This window comes from Gastrolobium bilobum, unplaced genomic scaffold (assembly GCF_033153095.1).
Source record: "Gastrolobium bilobum isolate Gb01-03AN ecotype WA unplaced genomic scaffold, APGP_CSIRO_Gbil_v1 utg4247, whole genome shotgun sequence".
Classification (NCBI taxonomy): Eukaryota; Viridiplantae; Streptophyta; class Magnoliopsida; order Fabales; family Fabaceae; genus Gastrolobium; species Gastrolobium bilobum.
In genome coordinates this window covers 44,765-60,390 of record NW_026895956.1, presented here as the reverse complement: position 1 = coordinate 60,390, position 15,626 = coordinate 44,765, and the positions used below count along the sequence as shown (strand labels likewise).

The 15,626-nt window shown below is 35.3% G+C and overlaps 1 protein-coding gene and 1 long non-coding RNA gene across 2 annotated transcripts; one reads left to right on the top strand and one right to left on the bottom strand.

Annotated features, from left to right (window-relative positions):
- The first annotated feature begins 8,824 nt into the window (after positions 1-8,824).
- On the top strand, positions 8,825-14,156 carry LOC133296965 (uncharacterized). Its single transcript, XR_009749581.1, has 3 exons — positions 8,825-8,962; positions 10,521-10,603; positions 13,744-14,156. It is a non-coding gene; the product is annotated as an uncharacterized LOC133296965 (long non-coding RNA).
- LOC133296964 (flavin-containing monooxygenase FMO GS-OX-like 9) lies at positions 9,278-11,929 on the bottom strand. The gene is made up of 7 exons (XM_061496007.1): positions 11,377-11,929; positions 11,101-11,171; positions 10,694-10,852; positions 10,512-10,594; positions 10,098-10,233; positions 9,770-9,943; positions 9,278-9,475 (listed from the first exon to the last, which is right to left on the bottom strand). The coding sequence occupies exons 1-7, from the start codon at positions 11,927-11,929 to the stop codon at positions 9,278-9,280; spliced, it is 1,374 nt and encodes a 457-aa protein (XP_061351991.1).
- Positions 14,157-15,626: the final 1,470 nt, after the last annotated feature.

Here is a 15,626-nt window from a genome sequence, read left to right as displayed (position 1 = left end):
TCGGTTCTCCCCAAAAAACGAATCCAGACATGACAGGTGACGGGATCACCGTGGCTCCTCCCAAAAGCAGCATATCCCACACGAGAGGCAGGGGACGGATCCTGTAAAAGGCAAACATGTTATCTATTGAAATTGTTAGTACTGAAAATTTTAAACAAAATATTAATATTTAACTATTTCAAATTGGAGGAACAGTGACCAAAGTGTCACTGTTTGGCAAATTTTTTACACAAATGCCATGTGAACAATACTTTTTACCAAACTGCCACTTGTCAAAGTTCGCTACCACTAGTAGCGAACTTCGTCGCCAATGATTTCGTGATACGTGGCATTATTTGTGTGCCATATAGCGTACCAAGTTCGCTACCACAGATACCGAACTTGTTCCAGTCAGCTTTTCCTGCGAAAGTGTGTCATGTGTCACAAAATTATTGGCGACGAAGTTCACTACCAGTGGTAGCGAATTTCGACGCATGGCAGTCTGGTAAAAATTATTGTTCGCGTGACATTTAGGTAAAAAATTTGCCAAACAATGGCACTTTGGTCGATGTTCCTAAATTGAAGCTAGGTTTAATCTGCTCTTGCATACTCGATAGTGTAGGCAAAGTGGGAGGTAGACCACCAGGACCCATAACGGAGTCGGTGGTAGAGGGAGAGGATGATAAGCGTGCGAGAGACATCCCGGGCTCTACCCTACCTCCTCTGTCGACGAGGATAGGGTTCGTCCTACCTCCTCTGGTAAGACGACCATACCCTCTACCATGAGAACCAATGTCATCTGGCTCAAAATGTTCCATCTGAAAACCTTTATATAAATAATGTATAAAGAAATACGCAATACCCAACCATAAATCAGACACTAATGTGCAATATGATATATAATTTAAGAACAATGAAATGAACGAAATTGTAATTTCAATATAGTTTACAAGTCAAAGCAAATTGGTGAATATCTTTAGTACTAAAAATCGCAATAAACAAAGAATAGGGAGTGATTAGCCGGATGAATCTTGTTCTTTTACTTCTTCTTGCACACCTTCATCTGGAGTCTTATATTCGTGTAATTCGGGTTCACTATTTGAATAAGTCTCTTGTTCCTCATGGTTTGATTCCTCACTCTCCCCTTGGATAGGAATCATGTCTAACTCCGCAGTGGAGTCAAAGAGATTGCTTGGCACATCATCCTCAACAATATTTACGGTTAGTACATCTTCCACATCATCTTGGAATGGTTCATATATTTCATTTGATTGTGACTCTTTCGACTTCAGGATAATTTTTCGGGCTTTTATTTTGATAACTGCCACCCAACCTGGTGGGAATGTAGAGGTATGATGCATAATAAACTTGTTTGACCTGATGAGCAAGTATAAATGGGTCATATCCCACTGTATATCTCCTTGACTGATGAACCTCAACATTGCCATATTTATCCACTCGTGTCCCACATAGGGTGTTATCAAACCAGTAACACTTAAACATAGTCACCATCTTTTCCCACCTGTAATCCAGCTGAATTATGTCAACTAACTTCCTGTATTATTCGCCCTCGACATTGTCGACCTGGTAACCTCGAACACTCACACCATAATTGCAATATGACATATTTGCATTTGCTTCTACGATTGCAAACCTATACCCGTTGATGATATATTTTCTGAACCGAGTGACCAATCTTGCAGCTCCATCAGTTAAACTCCATGTAACATCATCTGCAGCTGACTTATTCATAATGAAGTACTCCCAAAACCGTTGACGAAACCAAGAGGAAATAAATTGATCAAGTTCGGAATCTGGCCATGAAGGATTATTGGATCGGACCAATTTGGATAAGTAAATGTAACAAAAAAAAATTATCATGATGACAGCCCTTGAACCATACACAGTAGCAACATTTGAAATCATACATAAAACAAATGAAATCTCACTCAATGTACGAAGCGACCTTTGAATAATTGTTTAGAATGTACTGCTCCGCTACTTACTCATCATTTCCTTCAAGAATTGACTTACTTTGTCTTCCCACGACTCAGCCTGTATAATTAAATATTGATATCTGAGCACTTGTATCATCGCCATCCTCATTTCGGGGGACTCTTCTCCATCTTGATATGTATTCAGGGGGATAATAAAACAATGTAAATTTACTTGTCTCTTCGACGAGATACGCTTCAGCGATAGAGCCTTCAACATACCTTTGATTCAAAATCTCTTTCTTTAGTGTGCATAAAACCTACGAGCACAAGATAAGGTACTTATAAATTGTAGCATTACGTGGTTCAATTAAGCGTATGAAGAAAAACCTTACCTCTCGAATAGATACATCCATCTATATTGTTGCAGACCTCCAAACCTTGCTTCATAGGCCAAGTGAATAGGCAAATGTTCCCTTGAGTCAAAAAAGGTAGAAGGAAATTCCATCTCCAACTTGCATAGCATTATTGGCACACTTGCCTTTAGATGTCGTAAACTTTCAACATTAAGCTGACAAGCACAAATGTCTCTAAAGAACATTGATAATTTGGTCAAGATACTCCATACATTCTTCGGCAATGCTTTGATGGCCCATGGCAACAATCTCTAAAAGAAAACATGACAATCATGACTCTTCATCCCGAATAGCTTTGTCTGATTCATGTTAACACATTGAGAAAACTTCGATGCATAACCATTTGGGAGTTTAAGATCTTTAACCCAACGCAGCAATTCTAATTTATGGTCCTTGTTTAATGTGCACAACGCTCTAGGTTTGAAAGTCAGGCCCGTGCTAGACTCAACCAAATGCAAGTCAAACCTTTTGCAAATCGCTACTATGTCTAGTCTTGCGTTTATAGTGTCTTTTGTCTTTTCTTTGGTGTCCATCACAATACACAGAGTATTGCAAAACACATTCCTCTCAATATGCAGTACATCAAGGTTATGTCTTAACAATTGATGTTTCCAATATGGTAGATCCCAAAAGATTCTATGTTTGTTCTAATGGCAGGCTACGCCATATCCCTCTGGTTCGTAATGACCCCATCTTCAACACTTCCAATGTGCTTCACCCTCTACCATATTTCTTGGCCACTAAAAGGATGGATTGCATCTGACCTTTCGACCCTCCTTTTCCTGAAGTCTTTTTTATTTCTCCTATACGGATGATCGTGTGGCAGAAATCGCCGATGAATGTCAAACTAAGAGACCTTGCGACAATGTTGCAAGCTAAAACTGACATTTCGTTTCAAGCAAACTAGACACACAAGCTTCCCTGATGTCTGTCGTCTGCTTAACATCCCATATGCAGGAAAATCATTTATTGTCCACATTAAGGCGGCCCGCATGGTGAAATTATGCCTCAAAGATACATCACATGTTAAAACTGTTGGTTGTAATTTTCAAAAGAAAGAGTTATCGTTCTCTGAGAACGGGAAATTCAGTTTCCTTCGTTTATTCTTTTTCAATGAAAATTGCATTTTCTGAATTGTAAACTATATTAAGAACAGCAAGAACACGTTTATAAGAGTAAAAATGAATATTAAAAATTCCATAATCCTGACTTCAATGACTTTTCTTGAATATGGCATGTCTGCGTTTTAACTGTTGTAGCACCTAAAATTGATGGAATCTGACTTTTTGTAGAACCCCACTAAACTTTCCCAAATTCAATTTGTGAAATGATTCACATTAATCCCTTAATTTTGAATCATTTTACTGATGACTTGTAGTTAGATTCTTTCCTAGATTATTCCTAATCTTGAAAAATTGAATTAATGAAAAGCATAAACTATAATTTCCCAATACAAGTTCATGCAATAATCTTTAAGCCCATTCCCATGGAACTTAAACCAAGAAATATTCACTACTCAAACATCAAGAACATGCACAAACGTTCAGATTATTAATGGGTACTTATCAGCTCTATCAGAATTCCAGAAAAGATTTAGCAATGCATGTTGAAAAATAAAGCAAAAACGAAATCTGAATTAACCGTAAACATGATTTTTATTCTCAAAGGAAAGAAATAGTAAAAGTAGAAGTAACAGACCGATAAGGTTCTTTACCAATTCAAAATGTAGAATTCTATGAAAAACTTAAGAACAGAGAAATAAAACCACGAGTTACACTGAAAGTTGGTCTTCTTGAATCCCTTCAAGAGTGGTGTTCTTCCTTGTGCATTCGTCTCCAAGAAAACTAAGAAAACTAAGCGCTCAAAATGAAATCTGAATTACAACTAAAAACTCAGTTCTCTTAAAACGAAACTCTCAACTCTAAAATATGCGTTTTTGCCTCTTTATTAAAAGAGACTTCTGACTTTTCTTCAACCAACATATGTTGTCCCTTAGATCCAAGGAGTATCCAACGGGTGCTATTTTTCCGTCTCATCTCATCTCCCTTCTTTTCTTGCCAAGTGTCCTATTCTGTGGTAAAAAGGTGAAAAATATTAGTGAAAAGTTAAAATTCCTTTTTCTACCCTTTTTTTTTACCACTTGGGCTTACTTCATTAATTTCGGCCCACTTTTACCTGCACTTAGACAAAATCAGCCCAAAAACTATAGGAAATTTACTACTAAACTAAGTAGAAATTAAGACTAACAAAAACCCCTTCGCTCCACAACATGTTCAACTCGTCTATCAGAGATTTGAGATATACAATTATCTTCTTCTTTTTTGGGGTTGGAGGGTCCAAGGATTAAAGTTATAAGGAACAAAAACTCTCTTCTCATGCAGATGGAAGGTGGGAGATTGTATGGAGTCACAATCACAAGCCAACAAGAATAATTTCTACACGTTTACTGGAAAGGAGCAAACTTATCCAAACATAAACCAAGGCGAATATTACAGGATCCGCTGCTAACAAAGGATTTGCCTCATCAAAATGAAGCCAAGGTTCAGCATCAGATGGATGCATCACAAATTTTTCATCCCTATGATACTCTCAGTGCCATCTCATGGGACCAGCTTTTTGTTTCGAAAAATACAATCTCTGAAGCCTAGGCACAAGAGCAAAGTACCACGTCTTGCTTAAACATTGACGAATTGTTTTCCTTCCATTCCTCATATATTTGTACCTGTCTTGTCCATAAAACCTACAGTTGGTGAGATCAGTGTCATCATTGTAATAGAGCATACATCTGTTAGGGCAACAATTAATCTTTTCACATCCAAGCCCAAGCTCCTTCACTTTTTTTTTTTTTTGCTTAGTAAAAATCTTTCGGAAAATTATTGTCCTTGGGAACAACCTGACTCGTGAACTGCATCGATCTGTTGTAAGAATACTCACTCATTTGGTGGTGTTGCTAGGTAGCCAATAGCGTTGCGTGTTCGTTATTTCCAATGTGTATCTTGAAAGAATAATTTTTTTATGAAAGCATAATTTTTTTTAAAAAAAACGTTTCATAACGATTTAAACTTTTTTTATCAAAAATCAAGAGATGTCCTTTTATTTCTTTTTCTTTGCTTTTTGAGATCGTGTCTACTACTCAGATAAAGATTAAAGGAACATTTTTACAGCATTGTTAAAGTGACAATGTGAGGAGACTTTTTCTTTTATATACATAAGGAGGGCTACAAGAAAAAAGGAAAACTAAACAAAGTTAAACATAAAGCTATCTGTGAGTGACACAATGTCCTTGTCCTTGGTTAAAAGACTCTCTAAGCCGCGAGGAGATGCTCTTGAGTAAAATTCTGTGATCTTCCCGTGTGGGATGCTTTGGCAGCTAACCAGTGAGCGTACATGTTTCCTTCCCTTCTTATATGTTGCCATTTGATTTCCTACTCCTTTTGAGCCCATGTAATGATTTCTTGCTCCACCAAAGAACCCTTTCTATTTGACATGCTGAAACTCAACACCTTAAGGGCACGAGTAGAATCTCCTTCTCTAACGATCTTCCTTGCTCCCAGTTCCCATGCTAGCTTTAGTCCCATTAACATGCCTTGGAGTTCTGCCTCTAGGGTTTGGCTAAACCTAAAGGGAACAGTGACCAGACTGCCACGTTTTTGGTAATTTTTTACTAATCTGCCACGCGAATAGTATTTTTTACCAAACTGGCATGCGTTGAAGTTCTCTACGACTAGTAGCGAACTTGGTAGCCAATGATTTCGTTACACGTGGCACACTTTCGCAGGAAAAGTTGACTGCCACATGTCCAAGTTTGCTACGACTAGTAGCGAACTTGGTAGCCAATGATTTCGTGACATGTGACACACTTTCGCATGAAAAGCTAACTAGACGAAGTTTGCTACTAGGGGTAGCGAACTTGGTGTGCTATATGGCATAATCTCGTTGCCCGGTCAGAATTAATGTACCAATAACGTTAAAAAGAAAATGAAGGAAAATGACTATTTAATTAATGTACTAATCAAAATTAATGTACCAATCACCAATCACTTCGAAGGGCCATAACTTTTGATTCGGATATCCAAGTTAGATATTTTTTATTTTATTTCACATAACTTTTCGAGATCTACGCAATAACATCATATTTGACATATTTTATCTCTCACAAACTTCGTTTGAATTTGTAACAAAGGTATCACAAATAATTAATGTACCAATCACCAATCACAATTCATGTACCAATCAAAGTTAATTGTGATTAGTGATTGGTACTTTAATTGTGATTAATACATTAATTAAATAGCCTTTCATTTTCTTTTTTTGATTGTGATTGTTACATTAATCTTGATCGGGCAATGAGATTGTGCCACATAGCGCACCAAGTTCACTACCCCTGGTAGCGAACTTCATCCAGTCAGCTTTTTCTACCGAAATGTGCTACGTGTCACGAAATCATTGGCTACCAAGTTCCCTACCAGTCGTAGCGAACTTGGACACGTGGCAGTCAGCTTTTCCTGCGAAAGTGTGCTACGTGTCAAGAAATCATTGGCTACCAAGTTTGCTATCAGTCGTAGCGAACTTCAACGCGTGGCAGTCTGGTAAATTTTATTATTAGCGTGGCAGTTTGATATATAAATACCAAAAACATAGCACATTGGTCATTGTTCCACTGAAAAGCCTCATTTCCAAGTTCTTTTATCATCTCTTAAGGACTCTTCCACAATTAGGGGTATGCAAAAAAAAATCAAAAAACTGAACTGAATTATGAACTGAACCGAATTGTACTTAAAATTAGCAGTTTGTGAAAACCAATTCATGAACCGAATTGATTTTTAAAGAACCAGTTCAAAAACTGAGTTGGTTTTTAAAAACTAGTTCAAGAACTAAACTGGACCGGTTTCAAACCGAACCAAACCGTTTTATAACTTTATTTCTTTAATTTTTTTTTCTTTTCAAAATAGGTTCGACCCCAACCGGTTTCGAACTGAATCGAACCGTTTTCAAATCAAACCGAGCCGTTTTCAAATCAAACCGAACCATTTAATCCAATTCGGTTCAATTCTTCAAAACATTCAGTGCAATTCAACCCATGCATATCCCTATCCACAACTGGCCACTCTGGTTGTGTGCTCTGATGCTCCATCAAAATTCAGTTTGAGCCACCCCATTTCTGGTGGGGGCCAAGTGTCCAACGGTTAAGGCTTTCAAAGTTATACCTGGTGCAGTGGCGGACACACATAGTTGCTTGTGTCTACACTTGCAGACACAAGTTTGATTTTTTTTTTTTAAAGGGTGGGTGATTTAGGTCAAATAAAAAAAAGATTTAGGAAGATTGAAAAGAAAAAAATAAACATAGACTCAATCATAGTAGTTAAAATCGGGATCTTACCTAAAATCGGAAGATGGATAAAAAATCATAAAACATAAAATCCTAACATAAAAAAATCATAAAATCGTAAAAGTACTTGAAATTTTGATGAAATCGTTTTGATTAAAAAAATCGTAAAATCATATATTTAAATCAGAATTTTAACTAACATGGACCTAACCCAACCAACCTCTATAATTCTTTTCTTTTCTTGTGTATATATTTTTAATACATTTAAAATTTTATTTAAAAAAAAAATCTTTGGAGGCACTGCCCCCGAACGCCCAACTTAAAGGTGCAGACATAAACTTTTTTTTTTTCTGGGTCCGCCACTGACCCGGTGTTATGTGACCTTTGCCTCCTATCCTTCGCTTGTTGGACGTCTGTTATGTAACTTGATATTATTTCACGTGGGCAGTTCGGGACCAAGAAGGTTTCGTCGTGTACTTTTCGATTCCTCCATGTCCAGAGTTGCCAACATGTTATAAGAAAAATGTCCCTCCAGGCTCCATTCCTTGTTGCCCCGAGAGAGAAAACTTCCTTCCGGGTTGTAATGAAACCAGTACTGTTCTTGGTCAGAGTTAAAGAAAAATGTGGCATTCCTTCCTTGTAGCCATTTATCCCAAACTATACGAGCTACTTTGCAGTCACGTAATACGTGTGAGGAGACTTTTAGATTGGGTGTAACTAATTAAATGGATTCATTGAATCGCACAAAATAACGAGAACAATTTCCAACAAATCATACAAAATAGATAAAATATTCACAAAATATGAAGAAAAAAAATAGTTTTTTTAAAAAGTATAATAGTTGATTATTTAGCAGGATGAATTGCCTAATTATATTTTATTTTAACTAATTTAATTAGTTTTAATTGATTTTGACTAGATTCAACGGATTCCTTCAGTTCAGTAAATAAAAGGGTTTGATATTTTTTTCGGTAAATAAAATTATTTTTTATATATATATAAAGATATACTAGACTCGTAAAAATATATATAAATATATATATATATATATATATATATATATATATATATATATATGAACTTATATAATTTTTTTTGTACGTGCAGAAAATAATAGTATTATATTACGATATTAAACTCTACATGAAATGGTACTTTACGTAGACAAGTAGACAACAAAACAGAGAGCAAAGCACCGAAATGAGTGTGCGTGCCGCGGTGCCGAGCAAATCGCAATTGGGGGATCCAAATTCCAATGACCAGAGTCAAGTTTGTCACTTATTTCCAAGCATTATAGCTCTTAGGTTAGCTTTATTCACTTTAGCATTTGGTAGTTACTTACCTTTTTAACGTTTGCTTGTCTCGTCTAACTGTTCGATGAAATTCCCCAGTTAACTCTGTTCTTTTGTTTGTACCTTAACCTTATTACCCGTCATCCATAAATTATAAAACAAAAATTGGGACAAAGGTACAAACATTCTTCTCTATTGTTTATATATGATTCTTCTCATTCAACCATGTTGTCCTCTTTGTTTCTTACAATCTTTTAAAAATAGAAATAACATAAGCATATATGATTTGAGTGCTAAGGAAATATATATATATATATATATATTGCTTTACAGAGGAGAATCTTCAAGTCCAAGTTGAGTGAAGTGAGGACTTTGAAGGGCCTCTTGGAGCAGGTCATCATCATCCCACGAATCTCTATATGTCTCCAAGTTGACATCAGCGTTAATTATGGCAGACAAGCACAGCTCTTTTCTCCATTCTTCTAAACGTGGGAATCCTACATTCTCTCCATATTTGTCACAGTACTGCAATGCAACAAAACCATGCTCAAATTGGTCACCAAGATTCCAATTTTCACCCTTTTATTTTATCACTTTAAGGGCATGCATGCTTACCTTTATGCACTTCTTTTTCTTTTTCTTCTCTCTTTAACTTAAGGAGTAGCGGTAATATAAATTCAGATTCTTGATGAACCTTGGATGTTACAACATATTTACCATTTAAAACATAATTTGAAAAATTCATAGGTGAATATGTTGTCATTATTACGATTATAACATTAAACTAGGTGGGTAATAGTGTATATTTATTTTTTTTACCTCAAAGTTTGCAATTTCATGGGTACAGTACTTAGGAATGCCTGCTACTTCTCTTGAATGATAGAACTCCTTGATGGATTTCATCATTTCCTCCCATGATGGCAGTGTTTTTTTCCCAGAAACTAGCTGAGCTATCCATATTGCTTGGGACTCAAAGAAAGGGAATCCTATGATCTGCACACACTCATCAATCAAGAATTCTACTTTTATATTAGTAGCAGACATTGGTGAAATATATACCACCATTGCAAGTAAAAGTATGTATGTTTGTGTGAAAAAAAAGGTGTGACCCGGAATGAATTCTAATTACTGATTTAGGGTAGTATACCTTTCTAGGGATGCCTATAAAAGAAAGGGATGGAGCAAGTGATGGGGGGAAAGTGTGCTCATACAAAGGGCCCACTCTGTCATCATCCACAACAACCATTCCTTTGGTGTCAAGAAAGGGGAACGCATAGGAGTACCTATACATAACAAATTGAAGTTGAAACCCATCAATTATTAGAATACACAACTAATTAACACTAGAAGGAAACATGGGGACATGTTTGGACATAGGCCCCACACTGAAATCTCCAAGCCAAAGATCATAATTATTCAATCATAATATCTTTTCGACCTTAAGTTAATGAAATTTAGAAGATTGATTTTGCTCTTTGATTAAGTGTACGATTCATGATAGAGACTGTGTGTTTAAATCAATCTTTTGACATCTTGTTTTTCTGGTGATATGGGATGTTACCCTGTGCAGTACAAAATAGAGTCTGCAAGAATGCAAGAACCATCCACGAAAGTGACCCGCCCATCCTCTTGAAGGGTGTCTATCTGCACAAGGTACCACATGTTATGAAGCTAGCAAAAATAGTAGAACCAAGTATCTTTTGTTTTTCTTGGGATTGGAACATAAATACTAAAAGGTGATACCTGTGGATGAAGATGAAAGTTCTCGTGTTTGGATATGATTTTAGTTAAACCCTCAGAAATCTTAAGAGATCTGGAACTCATATGGACTTCCTTCGCTTCTTCCACAAGCTCTATTGATATATCTTGCCCACTTAAGGAATTTCCAACCACCACCACAATCTGTTGAATGAAAACTTATCTCAATTAAATTTGAAGTGCTTATTTAGAGCAAAAGGTGGGGGGGGGGGGGGGGGGGGGGGGGGGGGGATTTTTACAGTATTTCCCACTGTTTAGCTAATGCATATGTGCTTGTTTCTCAACCTTTTACAGAACTTATATTGTCTTCTACTATATATAAATTTGATACTCTTTTGAATTGATTTATTTATTTATTTTTTTCAAAAAAAGATATTACATAGGTCATATACCTCATTGCGGAATGGTTCTGGGGACCTGTAAATGTGACTATGCATTTGATTTCTTTTCCATGTATCCATTCCTGAGCATCACAAAGACAGGAAAAAAATATTATAACGAATGAGCTTGGAATGTATAATTATATACATAATCATATTCTTGTCTCGCATTAAATAAATGGATGAGCAGAGTGAAGGGGCATGAACTCACTTTTCCCTTTCAGAATGCTATTGTGTCTGTGTGTGAGTAAGAGATAGAGATCCAGAGATTATTCGACATTCACCTACCTTTAATGGAGGGTAATCTTGGTTGAGAGTAATGACCAGTGGCCACAACCACTGCATCAAACACCTCTTCCACCATCTTATCACTTTTCTTCTCTATGCTTCTAACAACCCATTTCAAATCATTACTACGGACACCATAATCTAACATTCCCACATAAACCACCTTTGTATTGAACCTTATTATCTCTCTCAACCCAAACCATTCAACAAAATCCTTTAGGTACAGAAGTAGCTCTGTATGGCTAGGAAATCTCCTCGTGTCTCTACCTTTCTTGACCAAAAATGGAAAATCAGAAAACCCCATGATCTCTCGCGGAGATGTGAGCCTTAAAGATTCGTAGATACTGCTATGCACCTTTAGAAAAGAGTTTCTTCCTAAAGGATCCTCCCCTTCTACATTTGGTTCATATAGCCATTGGCCTCCAACATCATGATTCTGCTCTAGCACAACCACCTCATGACCTTCTTTTCTTAATTCCCTCGCTGCCACAAGCCCTGATGGTCCAGCTCCGATTACACACACACTCTTGGATTGGTTTGTCTCAGAAACCATGGTGACTGGACCAAGAAGCTAGATAGTGTGGCAGAAAGGTAAGAGACACAGGTAATATTTATGAGAATGCAAAAGCAAGAGGGTTTCGAAGGTGGGGAAATATGTTGGAGCTAATGGGGGGCTTTTATTGTTGAATATGTTTCACGTAGGCAAAGGGAAACCATAATTTGCGGGATAGTGATGGTATGCTGTCTGGGAGACACACGTGACCGTGTAAAATCAATGCTGTGAAATCTGTCTACTTTCAAGTTTGGACTTCAATAATACCCCACCTGGACTCTTTTATCTTTACGTTGAATGCTTTTCACAGCTCTACCATATTAATCAACTCGCAAACCATTTGATTAAAGTTTAAGTTATTGCCATTATTAGTCTTCACTGCTTTACTTTTCTCTTTTCCTTTTGTATGGACCAAGGTTCTGGTCCGCATTGCATGTGCATGTATTTGGAACCCCATCTAATGGTCTTCCATTCACACCACTTAACCATTAGGACACACAAATTTAAATATTCCAAATCACCATTTATTTATTTTTAGTCCGTAAATTTGCCTCAGTTATCTATTCTTAAAATATCCGGTCATCTAACTGTGGATGAGAGCCAGCATGATCAGAACGAATGGTGGAGGGGACGTTTATTGTGCCCCTCATGCACGTATGGTACATTTTTTCTTTATTTTGTAGGACGGGAACTTTGTTGTGGGGGCTTAACTTTTTCTTTCTTTTTTTTCAATATTATTTATGATAGTTGGTTGTATTTTGTCAATCTAATCTTTGTATTCACATATATAACAAGTGATTTTCGAGAAAAATAGACTCAAGACTCTATATAGCTATCTGTAAAAGTAATAATAAATATAGAAGTTTCTTTATCTTTTCGAGAATACATGTTGAAGTATGAAAATAAATAAATGAATTCTTAGAATTGTGAGAATTTAATTTGAAAAATAAGAAATACAACAAAATTCATATTAGATTAAAAATAATGTGCTTAATTTTCTAGATTATAAAGAAGAAAAAGTTGAATATAATTGAGAATATCAAGCTGTAGTTGAATGAATGATAAATTGTACAATTACTATTGAAAGGATATTCATTGATTAAGAACATTGCAATATCAATGTTTTTTCTATGTACCCACAGAATTTGCTTAAAGTGCTAAACAAGGGCTCATAACTTTAAAGCCTACATGGGCTATGGCTTGGCTGTTGGAGCCCCACGACCACACTAGGTATGCTTCACCTTGAAGCTAAGAAAATATAATCATAAAACAGTAACCATCTTAATTCTTTAGTTTTTCAATACATCACTGATTGTTTTATTTGAATTCATATGATATGAGGGAATAACGAGAAAATAAGTCTCATATAATATAAGGAATCGAATGAAAGTTTAAAAAAATTTATTATTTCTTTTTCCAATGCCAAATATGTAATGCTTTGAGTAGATTGTAAGGTATACCTGTTCTTCATCTATGTTGTCTTTGGGTGAAGTTAAAGTATAGCCGTCCAGTTTTAATTTTTTTCTGTTTATATAATTAGGGGAAATGATAGGCTGCTAATAGCGAATACACATAGTACTTAAGTGGTTAGAATCAAGATAATCATTTCAGGGAAATGAATAAGGAGCTCTAACGTTTTTCAGCGTTCTATTTCTTTAACATTTTCCCTCATATTGCATAAGTTAGGTATGCATGCTTCAATTGTGTGATTATGTAATGGGCAACCATATCTAGTTTTTCATTTATGTTTTTGGGTGTAGTTAAAGTATAGCCGTCCAGTTTTTTTTGTTTATTTTATCTTTTTATGTAATCAGGGAAAATGATAGGCTGCTAATAACTCATACTCATAGTACTGAAGTGGTTAGAATCAAGATAATCAGCGAACGGAAAGTTAGCTAAGGATTTGGTCCATATTCCACAGGAGCGTGGGTTTAAATCCTGTTGGCAGATGTGAAACTTTGTTGGAGGGTGATATGTAATTCTTCTCGAAAATCTTCAAAAAGGTTGGGGAGTCTTCATTTTTCCTGATGGAATATCGGTATCTAACCCCATTTAAACTTTTAGTTAAAAAAAAATCAAGATAATCATTTCAAAGAAATAAATTTGCAGTGTTCTATTTCTGTAACATTTGCCTTTATATTGAATAAGTTAGGTATCCATTCTCTAATTGTGTGATTATGCAATAGGCCAACATTGCCTTCGCAAACAAATAAATGTAAGTTAACCATTGAGGATTTAGTTTATTGCTACGGATTTTGTAACTACCATTTATCACGTTTTATTTATTAATTTTTTTTTTTAAATTTTACAAATTAAAATTAATTTCTTTTATATCATGGTCTACATAATTTAATTATTGATATGAATATTAACTGGATCAGATAATTCTCATTCTTCTGTTTCTATTTTTTTTATGCATTGCTATTGTTTGGCACTTTGGCTGGTAATTAAACTCTTTTAGAATTACATCAAACGTGCCATGACATTTTTGCTACTAAACTCACTCTGATACCTCTGTTAATTTCTATGGAAAAGGAAAAAAAGAGTTTTATTGCGTTGCTTTCTTTCCACTGTTATATTGTATAACTTCCAAGGTTTGTGACCAGTTTTGGATTGCTGAATATTGGAAAAATCACCGTGTAGATTTAAGAATATAAATTTTCTTAAGAAACATGAGAAAAAGGTAATCAGAAGCAATGTGCAATATTATCATTTGTTACTACTATTATTATTTTTCTTGTGATGGTTACATTTATAAATTTTTTTTATTTATAATTTTTATAATCTTAATTATGTATTTTGAGGAATATAAATATTTGAAAATGAATTTCCCAAAATATATAATTGAAGTTATAAGAATTATAAATAAAAAATTTACGAACGTATCCTGCCCCATTTTTTCTTTATGCGCTTCAAGTAAGTATTTAGCGAGAAGCTTTAACTTCATTTATTACCCTCCTAGAGCAGGTTGGTGGAACCTACTAACACCTGTGAGAAGCAGGCAACAATTTTATGACACTGTCTCAGATCTTGAAATATTCATCATTGATCCTCTGGAATTTATCAGTGCTTTCATTACCTTACATTTATCACAGTACTGGTCTGCACCATTTACCTTGATATATTCAAATAGACAATATCAATTTATTTTGGTGTATTTGTTATCTCATTTACAACAACTCAATCCAATAACAAGATAGTAAACTTCATAATATGTTCTATCATAACTCATAATCCTTGACCAAAAAGAAAAGGACAAAATCATAACTTATAATCTGGTTGAGCAATCTAAATTGAAGTTTTGATGTGTACTTTTTTCTCTTTCACTACCCCAAAATCATAGTAGGTAGGGAATTAAATTTCATTTTGTTAGAAAATGATAGAAATTAGCACATATGTTATATTTAGAGACATAATTCATCATAACTTGAAGGTTCTCTAATGTGTTGATGGAAAATGTATTTAATTAAACTACAAACTATCTGTATGATGTAGTTTGGAGAAGACTTGATTTGCTCTGTAGTTTGAAAACTACTCCTCATCCTTTCTAATGATTAGTCACATATTGTTATTGAGTGACAGTTCTCTCTACTACAAATATCTTCAAAAGTAAGATTCGTTGAATTGAAGTGTCCCCTGTAATTGCAATTCTACACAGCTGTATTGAAATAAAATCAAAATTTTCCTTCAAGTGGAA

Excerpts from the sequence above, each read along its gene's own strand:
- LOC133296964 (XM_061496007.1), bottom strand. The coding sequence starts at position 11,929 with ATGGTTTCTGAGACAAACCAATCCAAGAGTGTGTGTGTAATCGGAGCT. Across the intron at positions 10,595-10,693 it reads ACTTTCATCTTCATCCACAG|ATAGACACCCTTCAAGAGGA; the intron begins GTATCACCTTTT and ends TACCTTGTGCAG. Across the intron at positions 10,234-10,511 it reads TCTATTTTGTACTGCACAGG|GTACTCCTATGCGTTCCCCT; the intron begins GTAACATCCCAT and ends TGTTATGTATAG.